The sequence below is a fragment of the Scyliorhinus torazame genome, chromosome 16 (genome assembly GCF_047496885.1).
Source record: "Scyliorhinus torazame isolate Kashiwa2021f chromosome 16, sScyTor2.1, whole genome shotgun sequence".
Classification (NCBI taxonomy): Eukaryota; Metazoa; Chordata; class Chondrichthyes; order Carcharhiniformes; family Scyliorhinidae; genus Scyliorhinus; species Scyliorhinus torazame.
The window spans coordinates 132596606-132615179 of record NC_092722.1 but is presented as its reverse complement, the minus strand read 5'-3'; the positions used below and the strand labels follow the sequence as shown (position 1 = coordinate 132615179).

General features: G+C 49.7%; 1 protein-coding gene across 2 annotated transcripts in view; it reads left to right on the top strand.

Annotated features, from left to right (window-relative positions):
• The window catches only part of btaf1 (BTAF1 RNA polymerase II, B-TFIID transcription factor-associated), a 232324-nt gene that overhangs the window by 68367 nt on the left and 145383 nt on the right, over window positions 1-18574 (top strand). Inside the window, exons 4-5 of one of the 2 annotated variants that reach the window (XM_072479095.1) lie at window positions 3635-3778; window positions 8275-8438. In XM_072479095.1, coding sequence (XP_072335196.1) covers window positions 3635-3778; window positions 8275-8438 — 308 coding nt within the window. Of the gene's footprint in view, window positions 1-3634; window positions 3779-8274; window positions 8481-18574 lie in introns of both variants that reach the window. The other variant, XM_072479094.1, reaches the window with a different exon arrangement.

The following is an 18574-nucleotide window of genomic DNA, read 5'->3' as shown; positions in this document are numbered from 1 at the left end:
GGCACCGGGCAGGACAGGCTGGCAGCTCGCCATCCTAGTTGCCCGGGCCGCAGCCTGGCCCATCTAGGCCAGGACGCCCCAGGAAACGGCCGCCAAAGGGATCCAGTGTCAGAGGGCAGGAATTACAGGAGTCCACCTCCAGTTCTGCTGTACCGTCTGGGGAACCACGTAGACTTAGTCAAAGGGCCCATAAGGCCAAACAATTAGACACTGAGTAAGTTGGCACGGGTGCAGGGCACAGATGAGTTTTAGGGGCTAGGGCACGTGCATGAACTCCTTTGGTTATTAAAGTCAATGTTACACCTACAGAAGCTGCCTTTGTGCTCTGTCCAAAGCGTGCGGGGGTGTCATGTACATTGAGCGCAAGTGTGTGTGTGTGTGAGGGGTGGTCTTACCTCAGCCCCAGGTGAGTCTGCCCCTTCCCCCTGGGCCGCCATCAACATCCCCCCAGGCAGAGGACGGGACCGTGCGCTGCAGTGTCACAGCCGCATGCAGGGATGGTCCGGGTGGATGGTGGTACTGTGGCCATGGGTCAGACATAGTCCAACGATGTGGAGCCAGGAGCTCATCGCAGGGCGGGTTGTCATCATCCTCCATGGCCTGCAATAGACACGCGTCCACCCGCAACTGTGTGAGCCCGGCCATTGTGCCGCAGGTGGATCGGCAATGGGGGGGTGGTGTGCATGCGGGTGGGGTTGGGGAGGGGGGTGAGGGTGCTGGGTGGGTGGGGGGTGTGGGTGGTCGGCTGTTGCCATGGTGTGCGGTCTGTGGCCGTACTACCCGATTCCCACGCCCATCTAGTCAGTGAAGCGGGCGGCTATCGGCCTGTCCCGTGCCCGCTGGGCCAGCCGGTAATGGTGGACAGCCACCCGCCTGTGTCTAGCCCGTCTGCCCTGACCATTGCCCCCATCCCCCTCAGCTGGGGAGGACTGCGCCTCTTCCTGCTGCTCCTCCACTCCGCCCTCCTCTGCCTGCGGCACATCGCCCCTCTGCTGGGCTATGTTGTGCAGGACGCAGCACACCACAATGATGCGGCCGACCCTATCTGACCGATACTGGAGGGCGCCCCCAGAGAGGTCCAGGCACCTGAAACGCATTTTCAGCACGCCAAAGCACCTCTCTATCACTCCCCTTGTCGCTACATGGGCATCATTGTAGCGGTTCTCCACCTCATTGCGTGGCCTCCGTATAGGCGTCATCAGCCACGATCGCAATGGGTAGCCCCTGTCGCCCAGCAACCAGCCCCTCAGCCGGGGATGGCGTCCCTCGTACATGCCGGGGATGGATGACCGCGACAACACCTATGAGTCGTGTACACTGCCTGGGTAATGGGCGCAGACGTGCAGGATCATCATGCGGTGGTCGCAGACCACCTGTATGTTCATCGAATAGGTCCCCTTCCTATTGGTGAACACGGCCCTGTTATCTGCAGGTGGCCGCACGGCGACGTGCATCCCATCAATCGCGCCCTGGACCATGGGGAACCCGGCCACGGCAGAGAAGCCCACGGCCCGGGCATCTTGGCTGGCCCGGTCCACAGTGAAGCGGATGTAGTGGTGTGCCATGGCATATAGGGCATCTGTCACTGCACCGATGTCTGCGATATGCCGGACAGGCCCCCACTCGGTGCCTGGAATGACCCCGTTGCATAAAAGTTCAGGGCCACCGTAACCTTGACGGACACGGGGAGAGGGTGTCCCCTGCCAGTGCCACGCGGTGACAGGTGTGCCAACAGGTGGCAGATGTGTGCCACGGTTTCCCGCCTCATCCGGAGTCTCCTCCTGCATTCCCGGTCCGTGAGGTCCTGGTATGACTGCCGGGGCCGGTACACACTGGGCGCCCTCGGGTGCCTCCGTTGCCGTGGGGCCGCGACGTCCTCCTCCCCCTCCTCGTCCTGTCGGTCAGGTGTCCCTCCAGCCTGGGTGGCTGCCGCCTGCCCCTCTGCGGCAGCCTGTGCCGCCTCTCTGGCACGCTCCTCCTCCTCCTCCTCCTCCTCCTCATCCAGGGCAACATAGACATTAGCGGCTGCCGCCACGGCGGCCAACATCGCTGGATGACCGGAAAACATGACGGCCTGGTGGGGGGGGGGGAACGACGACATGTCGTCATTGCCCATATCCCCTCCTCCCCCCAGCCAGGTGGCATGGACCGCATGGGTCCAACTGTTGCAGGCTGGCACCTGGCCAGGTGGACCAACTCACTTGCCCTCGCATCCCCCTCCCCGGCACGGGCCCGCCATCCTCCTCCCTGGCACGGGCCCCCCATCCTCCTCCCCGGCACGGGCCCCCCATCCTCCTCCCCGGCACGGGCCCCCCATCCTCCTCCCCGGCACGGGCCCCCCATCCTCCTCCCCGGCACGGGCCCCCCCATCCTCCTCCCCGGCATGGACCCCCCATCCTCCTTCCCGGCACGGACCCCATCCTCCTCCCCGGCACGGACGGACCCCCTCCCCCCCTCCATCCCCCTCCCCGGCACGGACTCCCCTCCCGGCACTCCCCCGGAGCCCAGCCCACTCTAACCCCCTCCCCGCCGCGCGCACGCGCACACAACCCTAGACACACCTCTCCCCACACATTCAGACTGCGGTCACGCCATCGCCTGCCCAGCGGCCAACCCCCCAGGCCTTCACTCACCTCCACGCTGGTCGGCGTGAACCTGGAGCACAGGTTGACGCCAATTAAAAGGAGGTTTGATTTACATCGACGTGACCAGTCATCACGACGACAGGACTTCGGCCCATCCGGATGGGAGAATATCGGCAGGCCCAAAATCGGCTGCCTTGCGCCCACCCGTGCCATTCTCCGACGTCTGCGGCGCCATTAACGCCCCGCCGACTTTTCTCCCTTCGGAGACTTCGGCAACCGGCGGGGGCGGGATTCACGGCGGCCAACGGCCATTCTCCGACCCGCTGGGGGGTCAGAGAATGACGCCCCCTATGTGAAAACGGGGTGGAGTTCCTGAGTGAAAACGGGGCTATGTGTGGCCTTGGCTGCGCGTTTCACACTGAGACCCCTTATTTGATGCGAGTGGCGTTGTATAGCCATGTGTTTCTCGCCGCTGCGAGCACTGGGAAACACGCAGCTAAACCCGCTCGCTATGGGACTTTGTTCCCAATTAGTTGAATCATGCACAAGATCACCTCTCAGTTGGTGGGATTGGTACATGCCTAGAATGTTCCCTTGTACTGCAGCTATTTCAAGTCCATTTATAATATCTTTTATATCCTGAATCCTTGCTCCTTTTTAGTTGTGGACCTCTTCCAAGACTACATGTTGGGATCTGAACGACAGAAGATCAGGGGAGTGGGGCTAACAAAATAGCTCTTGCAGAGAACTGACATGAATATGATGGATAGAATTACATCTTTCTGTATTATAACCATGCCATGATTCTATAAGGCAAAGTTGTGCTTTGTGTTTAGTTTTTTTTGTGTACTCATCCATATATTTTTATGACATTTCCAGAACTAGTTGCAAGAAATACAAATTATCTGATATGAAACTGAGCCAGAGTTGTTTGATGGACTTTCCAAAGTTAAACTTGCAAATCCAGAATTATACTTGTATTTCTGCCCAATATAGAGTTCTGTCTTAGTTTCTGTAATGATAATAATTTCTGCTGCATTTAATTTTAGAACCTGCCTCAGAAATTTCAACAGACGAAACATCTTTGGATCGTTTGAGCTTTGATAGATTTGATATATCACGGCTTTTGAAACATGGAGCATCACTTCTCGGCTCTGCTGGTGCAGAGTTTGAGATCCAACATGAGAAGTCAGGTACGTATTAGCAGCTGAAATAGTGGATTTATTTGAATTTATTCCATGAGCCTATCAAAGCAAATGCAACTTTTACTTCATCCTTGAATCTTATTGTTCCTTTCAAATTCCGGGCGCAACTCTCTGGCCGCGTTGCGCTCAAGCGAGAGCACAATACGGGCGGTGAATCCTGGGAGAGCCCTCACGCGGGTTTCCCGGCCGCCTCCGTGCCTTGCAGGATTCACACCAATCCCGTGAGGCAGCAGATTCAGAAATCTGCCCAAAAGGGGCGGGGCCAAATAGTGCTTGCGGCGGTAGGTCTTAAACCTACTTACCTGGGATACATCGGCCTACCCAGGGAGGCTGCAACCTGACGCCGATCAGTGCTGGTTGTGGGCCATGCGGAATGGCACCCGGTTGACTCATGGGCCAGCAGAGATCCCTGGGTGGTCAGAGGCAGTGCAGGGTGGCAACTGGCCTCCCCCTGGAACCCTGACATTGCCTGGGTGGCACTGCCAAGCTGGCTGGAGCACTGCCTGGGTGCCAGTGCAAAGGTGCCAGGGTGGCACTGCCGAGGGTCAGGGCCCGGGTGGGGCCATGCCCATGAACGACGGGTTGAGAGGGGTGTTTGAAAGGTGGGGGTATGCAGTGCAGGTAAGAAGGGGCCTCTGGGAGTTTGGGGGCACTGACGGGTGGGGTCCTGGAAGGGAAAGGGTGATGTAAGAGGGCTGTGGGGGGCCCATTGCGGCGTGTCCTCACTTGGGGTTGTGGGGTAGTGCCCATGTGTGTGTGGGGGGGTGACATTGCCCATGGGTGGGGGTTGTGGAGCACCCACAAACTCACTTAGAGATCGGCCACCTTTTCATAATGGCGGCCCAATCTCTGAGGTCAGCTCCCAGAACTTAAAAAAATTCTACGGGTACGATCTTCCCAATAGGGAACAAAGTTCCCGAGCGAGAGCATTTAGCCATGTATTTCCCAGGGACTCGCTTTGAATAAGGGGCCTGAACGGGGAACATGCGGCTAAGGCCGCACATAGCCCCGTTTTTTACAAAGGGAAGCTCTGCCCGTCTCAACTCCTGTAGCGAGAGATCGGGACACCATTTAAGATGGCATCCTGATCTCCGAGGCCCATTAAAATTTTTTCCCAATGCCCACATCGGGCAACCCTGGCTCGAGTGTACAAAATGCCAGGCTGGCACCCAGGTGGCACTGAAAAGGTGCCCAGGTGGCACAAGCAGTGCCGGGGCCCCACCCTGCCAAAGGGCATGTACCTGGGGGCCTCCGCTCCCCTTGTAGACCCCCATGAGTGCAGTTCCACCTGGTCTCCGTTTGTGGGACCAGTACCAAATGGCTCTAGCCCGGGATCCACGAGGCGAAGGGATTGAATGCCAAAGCCTCCAGGTTGGGAGTCTGCACATTCGAGTACGGTTTACTGCCTCACTCTAATATGCAGATTTGCCAGAAACTGAATTTCGCGAGGCGTTGTGAGCCGGGTAGATCCCTGGAGCAGGGTCTCTGGCTTTTACCGGCCACGTTGTGCCGTGACGAGCTGCATTTCCGGCACAGCGTGGCCGGACGATTGTGACCGAAGTGTGGGCTAAACCAGTGAGAAACTCTCCATGGCCTAAAAAGTAACTAAATGTCATTGAATAGTGGTGGGGAAATCGGCAGCAAAGTCGTTGGGAAACTCCCTAAAAAAAAAAAACGCCACAAATGAGCTTCAAAATTGTTTGGGAGAATTGCGCCCATTGTTTGCCGCAACTCCATGAAATGAATTCAATTCAGTCACTACCAATTAAACCTGAAGATGTTCCATGTATTTAATTATATAATTTGTGATTTAGCCCCTATTTGTTATGGAGGAGAAATGTAAGAGCAGAGCAAAAGAAAACAGCCAGATCAATTATTTGCCACCCTCCTAAAAACAAATGAGGCTCCAATACTTTAGGGCTGTATCCCAATCCGATCTAATCTTTGGCTCCAGTTTGGAACTGGAGAAATACCAAGTAGTCTGAGGTCTATTCTTGGAATTTCAACGTAGTATCTTATTTTCCTTACCACTGCACCCCTTCACACCCAAATATGTAATTGAAGAATGAGACTAACAGCAGTACCCCACTCATTGCCCTTTCATGTGGGCATTGTTAGCTGAAAGTATCTCTCTTCCTAACCCAACTGTTTTGGAGAAACCAGAACAAATTGGTTCAACCCATAAACCTGCATTACTTAGCACAAACACATACCAAGTAACTTTAATGCATCAGTGTGAAGTTCTTAAGTACTGTGATCAAAATGTTCAATGATCTCAAAAATATGGATGTGAACTTTTGAACATCAATAGACACTGTCAACTGCTTGCTATATCTGAATTGAGCTCTAATAATGTGATTTTAATTTTTTTTTAAGTAGTATTGCTGAAAAAGGGGACACGCTGTCTAAGCTTTTTGTCTTGCACTCCTATGGACAGATACCAGATTACCAACAGTAAAGGGAACAGGTATTTCATGAGAAGATAGTGCTGATTGGTAGGCAAGTGTGCTCTAATTGGTGGAGGCATTGTCATGGAGAATGCAGCAGGGAAAAATTAAATGCCAAGCTTTTGTTCAAATTCAAACCAGGCAGGTCGACTCTGGTCAAGGCATTGTCGTGGGGAATGAACCATGCATCGGCTATCCCGCAAGCTTTTTTTTTTAATTCGAAAGAGGCAATTAAGTTTATCCAGCATAGATTGGAGCTTTATTTGCAGGATAAATAATCCTATGAGCATGGTATGCATGTGATTATTTGGGCAAAATGTATCACTATTCTATCTATTAGTCTGGTCAACCAGGATGTAGCTTGTTCCTAATTTATCCTAATCTGTTTCAAAGGAATGATGTGACTTGTATACTAGCATTTATTTCTGGTAGCAGTGGTGCTATCTACAATCTGTTTAGCAGGAATATCCTATATTTGGTACAGGAGACAAAGCACTTTTCTCAGGTTCATGATAAATAGTTATTAGTCTTCAATTAACAGTTTACGTATTAATACCTTTTAGGTTTGTGCATTGTTAGCTCCTTCTTGTAGTCAAATTAATTGTTTTGTTTACACAGTGACATAGGTTTTTTTGAACTCCCCACAGACTACCACTTCTCTGGAAAATTGACTCGAGGGAATTGTGATGCAAATAGAACAAAATTAGAGAAACAGTGAGAAGAAAACAATATTTAAAGAGAACTTCCCAAACTTATCCTTCAGATGATCTCATTGATTATGCCCAATCCATCAATTGTGAGGTTTCGTAGCCTTTTGTTTTCCTAACTAGCCTTGAAGAATTCAGAGATTATCCATATTTTTCTAGTATAACTGGGGTGTATTCTCCTAACATCTGGCTCTTTGTGAGATTGATAGTATGTTTTAAAAAAACAGTGCTATTTTAGAATTGATTAGAAATCAAAGTATCTGGCTGTTGTGGAACGGCAACTTAATGGATTTCTCCTCTGCCTCTTATTCTCTGAAAAATTAACATAGTGCTGGCTGTGTACGAAATTGGTAATTTACTAATAACCACATGAAATTCTTATTGCCTTCAGTGCCCCTGAAAACTATTTCCCTGTTACCAACTTCTCTTTTCACAAATCTTCACATGTGCCTTTCAATTCTGTGGCCATCAGAACTATAATTTGAATTCCTCTAGTTCAGCTTTTGTCATGGAATCTCTGCAGTGCAGAAGGAGGCCAATTGGATTGTCGAATCTGCACCCACCTTCTGAAAGAATGCCCATTCCCCTACCCGAATCTGCACCCACCTTCTGAAAGAATGCCCATTCCCCTACCCTATCCCTGTTACCCACCTAACCTTTTAGGACACTAAGGAGCAATTTAGCATGATCAGTCCACCTAACCTGCACATCTTTGGACCGTGGGAGGAAACTAGAGCACCCGGAGGAAACTCCAGCAGACAGGGAGGAATGTGAAAACTCCACACAGACAGTCACCCAAGGCCAGATTTGAACCCGGGTCCCTGGTGCTGTGAGACAGCAGTGCTAACCACTACCACCATGCTGCCCTTGCCACAGTGCTAAATGAACCCGATGAATTATGCCTTTATTGACTTTTACAGTGGGATGAACAATTGGATTCTCTGACTTTGGTTATTTTTGTGATTCCATGTCCTCCCCTTCCATTTAGCCACACATGTCATTTTTTCTGGAATGCTTTCGCTGTACCTCTTGGCCTCACTGACCCCTCTATTTTAAAAAAAACCTTAGAGCCTATCTTTCCACACCAAGCTCCTTAATTTTCCTCATACCCACTTGTAAAATGATGGGATGTGTTAATTTATACAAAAGGCACGATCTAGATGTCATTGGTTATTTATTAATACATGCTGGTTGATTATTATGAATTTGGCAGTTGAGTAAGGTGCTCCAAAATGTTACTGTAGCAAGGTGAGAATTGAGATTTTTACTTCCCCTTGCAGTTATTAATCAACCTGTTAAAGAACTCCATTATCTGTGTTCTATGTTGCAGGAGAAATTGATCCCAAGGAGAGAATAGCTCATCAGAGAAAACTGTTGCAAAAGAAATTGGGCCTCGACATGGGTGCAGCCCTAGGAATGAACACGGAAGAGCTCTTTAATGATGAAGATCTCATTTATAATCCCTCGCCAACTCCAACAGTACTGAAGCAACCTGTAGGTAGAACCTCTGGTTGTTTGTCTCCAAGGAATCATGCAGTAGGTTTGGCTTCTTTTGTGCTTCTGGTAGCACACATGTACCTGTTATTAACCTGCTCTATTAACTGGTTTTCATGCAAGTGGAAAAGCAGGTTCTGCCTCATGACTTGAAATGTATGCAGGTTGATAATACAGTTCTGGTCACATATTAGTTGGCAAGTGTTTGTAACTAGAAGGTTGCGAAAGGGGCAAGGTTATTCAGAAGATCCTAATTTCCTGCTAGTACAATTAACAATTTCCATTTTAGACTTCAAATACTTTGATAATTTAAGGCAAGTATTTTTAAAATCATCACTTTATGCACCCAGGGTTGTCTTCAAGCATGCCAGACAACTCCACTGATTAACTTGTTTTTAAACTGAATTGACTTTCTTGAATTGACTTTCCAAAAACACTTCATATAGTTTCTGAATAACAAGCAGAGAATATATATCTTTCTGTGGGCTACATTTAAACCTGGGCCCCAGGAGAAAAAAGGCCGGCGTGATAATGCAGTGTGCCACCTGTTTCACAATACTAACATTAAGCTTCTGTATATTAAGCTGTTTAAATGTACTTATCCCGTTATTTTTTAAAATATTTTTATTCGCCATAGTTTCATCACTTTCACCATACAAAAGAGAAACAAAAACACCCCAACAATATTACAAAAAAGAAACCATCCCAGCCCCCCCGCAACAGTCAACAGCAACCAACTCCCGAAAGTGCAGAATAAACAAACCCAAGAATTGTAAAGCCCTTCCTTTGCGCGCTTCCCCACCACACCCTCCCCTCAGCTCAAACTTACCTTCTCCAGGGTCAAAAACTCCAGCAGGCCCCTCCTACCACGGCAAGGCGCAGGTTGAAGAGACTGACCTCCACCTCAACAGGACCCGCATATGAGCAGTCAGTGAGGCGAAGGATAAAATATCCACCCCCGCTCCCGCTTGCAACTAGGGCCGGGCCGACACCCCGAATATGGCTTCTAGGGGACCGGGCTCCACATCCAGGTGCAAGACCCCCTAGATTGTGCCAAATACCATCCTCCAAAACCTTTCCAGCTTCAGGCAGGACCAATACATATGAGTGTGGTTTGCAGGGCCCCTCCCACATTGCTCACAGACATCCTCCACCCCCTCGAACAGCCAGCTCATCTTTGATTTTGTGAGGTGCATAGATATCCTGCCCTCCAGGGTCCCCCCATAGATCGCCGAAACAACACCCCCCTCTCCAACCCTCCCGCCTCCAGCATCGATGAGGCTGGTGCTATCGGGAAGGTCGGGAAAACCTTCCGTGCAAAACCTCGAACCTGTAGGTGCCTAAACCCTTCCCCGTGCGCCAATCTAGACTTCTCTCCCAACTCCTCCAGACTACCGAATATCCCCCCCTCACCCTCCCCCAGGAAACAAATCCTTCATTTCTTTGATTTCCCCCTCTCATACCATCTCCGAAACTGCGCATCCATCCACCCCAGCTCGAACAGATGATTCCCCCTAATCCGCATCCGCCCTGGCCCTGACCCAGCCCCAAGCTTAAAATGTTGCCTGAACTGCCTCCAGATCTTTAAAGTGGCCACCACCACCAGACCCACAGAGTACCTTCCTGGAGCCATCGGAAGCGGTGCCATTGGCAGCACCCGCAACCCTGACCCCTTACAGGAGCCCTCCTCCATCTTAGCCCATCAGGCTTCCCCCTCCTTGCTCCAGCCCCGCACCTTATCCGCATCCGCCGCTCAACAGTAGTACACTTATCCTTTTTAAATATATTTTTTAAATCCTCAGTTTAAATTTCTGTATTCTCAATTCCTCTGCATCATTTTTGTCTAGGAAGACAGACAAGCATACAATTTCTCGTATCACCTTATGTCAGTGGTGTAATCTGGAATGTCCATGTTAATGACCTGTGGTGACTTTTTCTACAAATTTTCATTTTGTCCCTTGTGGAAAAATGTTCGATCAGCAAATTCTTATCATTCACTCTATGTATTCGCATTTGGGAATCTGCAACGGCATTGCAGTTCACCGTTTAGCTATTGCCCTATATCACATTAAAACCTCTCCAACCACCTCACAGGATTAATTACTTTTAGTGCAGCAACTGTTACTCATAAGAGGTCTGCAGCACAGAAAAGGCCCATCGCGTCTGCGCCAGTCAAAAACAACTGCCAAAGTATTCTAATCCCATTTTCCAGCACTTGGCCTATACCTTTGTGCACTTGGCGATGCCACCGCATAAAGCTAAATACTTCTTAAGTGGTATGAGGGTTTCTGCCTCCACCATTCTTTCAGGGAGTGGGTTACAGACTCTCGCCATCTCTGGGTGAAAACAATTTTCCTCACATCCCCTCTAAACCTCCTGCCCCTTATTAAATCTGCCCTGGTCATTGATCCCTCCACCAAGGGGAAAAGTTTCTTCCTGCCCACCCTTATCTATTCCCCTCATAATTTTATACATCTCAATCATGTCCCTCCTCTGCTCCAAGGAAAACTTAGACAAATATAAAGAATTATAAATGTAGGCAACATAAATTGAGGTTAAAAGTTTCTTCTAATTTGTGGAATGGCTCTATCCGTGTGAAATGTATGACCAATTCCAGAGGGGTGAATAAATTCCCCTCCCTTCCACCCCGGAGGTTGATAATTAAGTGTTTTTTCAATTCTGTATGTATTTGACTCTTGGCTAAATGAAGAAATAAGCCAGACCAATCTCTTGAGTTAACAAGTAAGATGTTGATTAATTATTTTTAAAATCTCAGTCCGGTAAAAGCACAAGACTTATTTAAAAGGTAAAAACTCACTATGATAAAGACTTATTTAAAAAATAAAGACATGTCCTGAATACATACACACGCGCTGGCATACAAAATGGAATAAGCTACCAAGTGAAGGAGTGGAATTGATCGTTAAAAGTCCTTGAGGAAAAAAGAAATATGTCCCTTTGGTGGCCTTGAAATTCCAGATTGATGTGACCAATATAAGCTAATTGTTTTTTCTAGAGACGATCCTTTAAACTCTAATCATCCTTCTTCAAAATGAATACTGTGACACTTGGAAGGGTAGTACGGCAGCACAGTGGTTAGCACAGTTGCTTCACTGCTCCAGGGTCCCAGGTTAGATTCCTGGCTTAGGTCACTGTCTGTGTGGAGTCTGCACGTTCTCCACGTGTCTGTGGGTTTCCTCCGAGTGCTCCGGTTTCCTCCCACAGTCCAAAGATGTGCAGGTTAGGTGGATTGGCTATGCTAAATTGCCCTTGGTGTCCAAAAACGTTAAGTAGGGTAACTGGGGTACGGGAATAGGGTGGAGGTGTTGGCTTGGGTCGGGTGGTCTTTCCATGGGCTGGTGCAGCCTTGATGGGCTGAAGGGCCTCCTTCTGCATTGTAAATTCTATGATCTATGAAGTTTCTTTTGATTTAAAATTCTCTGTGATGTAGTGCAAAGAATGTAACAGATAGGGGGCGGGATACTCCGGTCCCCCAGCCGCATGTTTCTCAACAGTGCGCCATTCTCTGACAGTGGGATTCTCTCTTCCCACTGTTTGTCAGTGAGGTTTCCCATTAAAGCCAGCCATGTTGCCAAGAAACCAGCAGGTGGGGTGCATTGCCAACGTGTAAAGAGAATTCCAGCCAGGGTCAACTAGTCGGTAAGAAAACTACCGATGGATAATTAGAAATTATGAACCAGTGTACAAGCTAGCAAGTAGAAGAATGAGAGCCAGTTAAAGAGACAGACATGTCAGTGTTTCACACCTGAACTTTGACAGAAATCCCACATCCGACGCATTGACATCTCTATTCATTCCACCGTTGCAATCCAATGTGTTGATGGTTTCCCAAATTTTCTGTTTTTTTAATGATTTCCAGCATCTGCTGTATTTTGCTGTTAATATTGCTAAATGTTTTCGGTTGCCATCTTAGTTTCTCAGTACCTGTAAGATATGGCAATGAAACTTCTATCTTAAATTCATATTACATAATTCACAACCAAATCAGTTATTTTCACAATGCAGATGTTAGAATAGTGTTTAAAAATCAGGCTGAACGTTTCCAAAGCCTGAGATTTGCTGGGCCACATTCTCTTCTCACACACACACACCACACACGCACTCTTCTTGATTTTATTTTAACCCTTTTTTGTTCTTTGTTCTAATTTTATAGATACAAACAGATATTACGGTGTTAGCACCTGTCATAAGAACAAAGGAGCTATATATTGCTTGATGTTAAAATAATCATTTAAGTGTTGCAAACTTGGATATTGCTCTACAACCTTCATTATAACATTATTGTACACTTTGTGCCAATTTTAAGAGCTAATGGGCGGGATTCTCCGCGAACCGGTGTGGCGGCCAACTCCGGCGTGAAGGAGTGGCGTGAACCACTCCGGCGTCGGGCCGCCCCGAAGGTGCGGAATCCTCCGCACCCTCAGGGAGTAGGCCGGCGCCGGAGTGGTTTGCGCCGCGCCAGCCGGCGAGGAAGGGGCTTGGCGCCATGCCAACCGGCGCCAAAGGGCCTCCGCCGGCCGCCGTGAGTTGGTGCATGCGCGGGAGCACCAGCATGTGCTGGCGTTACCCCAGCGCATGCGCGGGGGTGTTCATCTCCGCGCCAGCCATCGCGGACTGTTACAGCGGCTGGCGCGGAGGAATAGAGTGCCCCCAAGGCACAGGCCAGCCCGCGGATCGGTGGGCCCCGATCGCGGGCCAGGCCACCATGGGGGCACCTCCCAGGGCCAGGTCCTGCCGGTAAGTACCTTATGTAATTTACGGCGGCGGGACCAGCTGAAAACAGGCGGCCACTCAGCCCATCGCGGGCCGGAGAATCGCCAGGGGGGGCCGCTGCCAACGGCCCCCGACTGGAGCGACGCGATTCCCGCCCCCTCCAAATCCCCGGCGCCGGAGAATTCGGCAGCCAGCGGGGGTGGGATTCACACTGCCCCCCGGCGATTCTCCGACCCGGCAGGGTGCCGAAGAATCCCGCCCCACATATGTGTGACCCCAGACTGAGAAACATCTCATTAGCTTTATACTGGCTGCTACATTTGTGATAAGATTCCTAGATTATTCCACTGATTCCACTTTCCATTTCCCTTTCTCAGTGTGGCAGCAACTGACGTGGCTTGATATCTTTTTAAAACTAGCATGGAAAATTGAGAAAGCAATATCAAATTGGTGTTCCATCACTGGGATAAAGGTCGACTTTACACAGTCTTCAGTTCTGTGCTGAAAAATGCTATCTCAGTACTGGGCTCATTTTTTTCTTGTGAGCCTTCTGAAAAATGTTCTCTAAAGGATTGATAGATAGATTCACATTTGCTTCACCCCCCCGCCCCCCTTTGTGTTAGTGTTCTTCAGGAATTATTGGCCAAAGCTAAATGTTCTGAACTTAGCAGGTGTGTCATTGACCCAATTGAACTATATATTAAGTGGGAGTATTTGGCCATCAAGACATGGAGCAGCAGTCGGTTTTGCTTCAAAATAAAATTGATTAATTTGTGGCTGCTTGCTAGAAAATTTCAGTGCTGTACTTGGAATAGGATTCGCAAATGTTTCTAAAGCAATAAAATTCAGACGTTTTCTCTTGTAGCGTGTCCATTTATCTGTCCTAAGACTAGATTTGATATAAATGGGCAATTGCTCAAATTAACCGTTGGTTTAAAACTGATAGAAATGTCATTTTTGTGAAAGATAAACTCTAGAAACCTCATGATGTTGTTTTTCCAACATTATCGTTTTAAAAATATATTTTATTAAAGTTTTCAAACAGAATTTTTCCACTTTACAAATCAACATAAAAAGAACACAATAGTTGATAAATAACATTATTTAAATAAAATAGTGAACTAACAAAGTAATAACAAATAGTGTTCTCCCCCCCCCCCCCCGCGCCGGGCTGCTGCTGCTGACGATCTATTTTCCCTTAACGTTCCGCGAGATAGTCAAGGAACGGTTGCCACCGCCTGGAGAACCCCTGAGCCGATCCTCTCAGCGCAAATTTCGTTCGTTCCAGTTTTATGAACCCTGCCATATCATTTATCCAGGCCTCCACGCCGAGGGGTTTCGCTTCGCCAGGCTATCAGGGACGCAAAGGCCAGAATATCAGCCTCTTTCGCCTCCTGCACTCCCGGCTCTTCCGCTACCCCAAATATAGCTAACCCCCAGCCTGGCTTGACCAGGACCTTCACCACCTTTGAGATCACCTTTGCCACTCCCCTCCAGTACTCATCCAGTGCCGGACACGACCAGAACATGTGTGTGTGGTTTGCCGGGCTTCCCAAGCACCTCCCGCACCTGTCCTCCACTCCGAAGAACCTGCTCAGTCTTGCTCCCGTCATATGTGCTCTGTGTAGAACCTTGAATTGTATCAGACTAAGCCTGGCACACGAGGACGAGGAATTTACCCTACTTAGGGCATCAGCCCACAGCCCCTCCTCAATCTCCTCCCCCAACTCTTCTTCCCATTTTCCCTTCAGCCCCTCTACCAGCGCCTCCCCCTCGTCTCTCATCTCCTGATATATTTCGGACACTTTGCCCTCCCCGACCCATACCCCGGAAATCACTCTATCCTGGATCCCCTGTGTCGGGAGCAGCGGAAATTCCCCCTCCTGTTGCCTCGTAAACGCCCTTATTTGCATGTATCTAAAAATATTCCCCGGGGGCAGCTCATACTTTTCTTCCAGCGCTCCCAGGCTCGCGAACGTCCCGTCAATAAACCAATCTCTCAATCTCCTAATTCCTGCCCGATGCCAGCTCTGGAACCCTCCGTCCATCGTTCCTGGGACAAACCTATGATTGTTCCTGATCGGGGACCACACCGAGGCACCCGTCACCCCCCCTGTGTCGCCTCCATTGCCCCCAGATCCTTAAGGTTGCCACCACCACTGGGTTTGTGGCATACCTTTTCGGGGAGAGCGGCAGCGGCGCCGTCACCAGCGCCTTTAGGCTCGTTCCCTTACAGGACGCCATTTCCAGCCTCTTCCACGCTGCCCCCTCTCCCTCCCTCATCCATTTACAAACCATCGCCACATTGGCAGCCCAGTAGTAGTCGTCCAGATTCGGCAACGCCAGTCCCCCTCTGTCCCTGCTACGCTGCAGGAACCCCCCCCCTTACCCTCGGGGTCTTCCCTGATCACACGAAACTCATAACGCTCCTGTCTATTTTCTTGAAAAAGGCCTTAGTGATCAGAATGGGGAGACATTGAAACACAAAAAGAAACCTTGGGAGGACCATCATTTTTACCGCCTGCACTCTGCCCGCCAGTGAGAGCGGCAACATATCCCACCTCTTGAACTCCTCCTCCATCTGCTCCACCAGCCACGTCAGATTGAGTTTGTGTAGAGTTCCCCAGCTCCTAGCTACCTGAATCCCCAAATATCGGAATCTCCTTTCCACTCTCCTGAGCGGCAGGGCGTCTATTCCTCTTCCCTGATCCCCATTACGAAAAGCTCACTCTTCCCCATATTTAGCCTATATCCCGAAAAATCTCCAAACTCCCTCAATATCTGCATAACCTCTGTCATCCCCTCTACAGGATCCGCCACATATAGCAGTAGGTCATCTGTGTAGAGTGACACTCGATGTTCCTCTCCTCCTCTAACCACCCCCCTCCATTTCTTAGAGTCTCTCAATGCTATGGCCAGTGGTTCAATTGCCAACACGAACAGTAATGGGGACAGGGGGCACCCCTGCCTTGTTCCCCTATGTAACCGAAAATACTCCGATCTTTGCCGGTTTGTGACTACACTTGCCACTGGGCCCCATATAGGAGTCTGACCCAACTGACAAACCCCTCCCCGAACCCAAACCTCCTCAACACCTCCCATAGATACTCGCACTCTACCCCGTCGAATGCCTTCTCTGCATCCATCGCCACCACTATCTCTGCCTCCCCTCCGCTGGGGGCATCATTATCACCCCCAGCAGCCGTCGCACGTTGACATTCAGTTGTCTCCCCTTTACAAACCCTGTCTGGTCTTCATGCACCACCCCCGGGACACAATCCTCGATCCTTGTCGCCAGCACTTTTGCCAGCAGCTTGGCGTCTACATTCAGGAGTGAGATAGGCCTATATGACCCGCATTAAGACCATAAGACATAGGAGCGGAAGTAAGGCCATTCAGCCCATCGAGTCCACTCCACCATTCAATCATGGCTGATTTCAACTCCCATTTACCCGCTCTCTCTCCATAGCCCTTAATTCCTCGAGAAATCAAGAATTTATCAACTTCTGTCTTAAAGACACTCAACGTCCTGGCCTCCACCGCCCTCTGTGGCAATGAATTCCACAGACCCACCACTCTGGCTGAAGAAATTTCTCCTCATCTCTGTTCTAAAGTGACTCCCTTTTATTCTAAAGCTGTGCCCCCGGGTCCTAGTCTCCCCTGCTAATGGAAACAACTTCCCTACATCCACCCTATCTAAGCCATTCATTATCTTGTAGGTTTCTATTAGATCTCCCCTCAACCTCCTAAACTCCAATGAATATAATCCCAGGATCCTCAGACGTTCATCGTATGTTAGGCCTACCATTCCTGGGATCATCCGTGTGAATCTCCGCTGGACCCGCTCCAGTGCCAGTATGTCCTTCCTGAGGTGTGGGGCCCAAAATTGCTCACAGTATTCTAAATGGGGCCTAACTAATGCTTTATAAAGCTTCAGAAGTACATCCCTGCTTTTATATTCCAAGCCTCTTGAGATAAATGACAACATTGCATTTGCTTTCTTAATTACGGACTCAACCTGCAAGTTTACCTTTAGAGAATCCTGGACTAGGACTCCCAAGTTCCTTTGCACTTCAGCATTATGAATTTTGTCACCGTTTAGAAAATAGTCCATGCCTCTATTCTTTTTTCCAAAGTGCAAGACCTCGCACTTGCCCACGTTGAATTTCATCAGCCATTTCTTGGACCACTCTCCTAAACTGTCTAAATCTTTCTGCAGCCTCCCCACCTCCTCCATACTACCTGCCCCTCCACCTATCTTTGTATCATCGGCAAACTTAGCCAGAATGCCCCCAGTCCCGTCATCTAGATCGTTAATATATAAGGAGAACAGCTGTGGCCCCAACACTGAACCCTGCGGGACACCACTCGTCACCGTTTGCCATTCCGAAAAAGAACCTTTTATCCCAACTCTCTGCCTTCTGCCTGACAGCCAATCGTCAATCCATGTTAGTACCTTGCCTCGAATACCATGGGCCCTTATTTTACTCAGCAGTCTCCCGTGAGGCACCTTATCAAAGGCCTTTTGGAAGTCAAGATAGATAACATCCATTGGCTCTCCTTGGTCTAACCTATTTGTTATCTTGCACTGCAGCGGATCTTTATCCCGCTTCAGGATTAGTGATATCGTCTCCTCCGACATTGTCGGGGGTGGAGTCCCCCCTTCTCTGGCCTCGTTAAAGGTTCTCGCCAGCAGCGGGGCCAACAAGTCCACATATTTCCTGTAAAATTCCACCGGGAACCCGTCTGGTCCCGGGGCCTTCCCTGCCTGCATGTTCCCCAGCCCTTTAGTCACCTCCTCCACCTCAATTGGCGCCCCCAGACCTGCCACCTCCTGCTCCTCCACCCTCGGGAACCTTAGTTGGTCCAGAAACTGTTGCATTCCCTCTTTTTCCTCCGGGGGTTGGGACCTATATAGCCTCTCATAAAAGGTCTTAAACACCTCATTTACCTTCCCTGCTCTCCGCTCCATAGTTCCCGTTTCATCCCTAACTCCCCCAATTTCCCTCGCCGCTATCCTCTTGCGAAGTTGGTGGGCCAGCAGCCGGCTCGCCTATTCCCCATATTCGTATCTCATCCCCTGTGCCTTCCTCCACTGTGCCTCTGCCTTTCCTGTGGTCAGCAGGTCAAACTCCGTCTGAAGTCTTCGCCTCTCTCTATATAGTCCTTCGTCCGGGGCCTCCGCATATCTTTTATCCGCCCTCACAATCTCCCCCACTAATCTCTCCCTTTCTTTGCCCTCTTTCTTTCTCCTTGTAAGACCTAATGGAGATCAACTCTCCCCTCACCACCGCCTTCAGTGCTTCCCATACTACTCCCACCTGAATCTCACCATCATCATTGGCTTCCAGGTACCTCTCAATACATGCCCGCACCCTTCCACAGACCCCCTCATCTGCCAA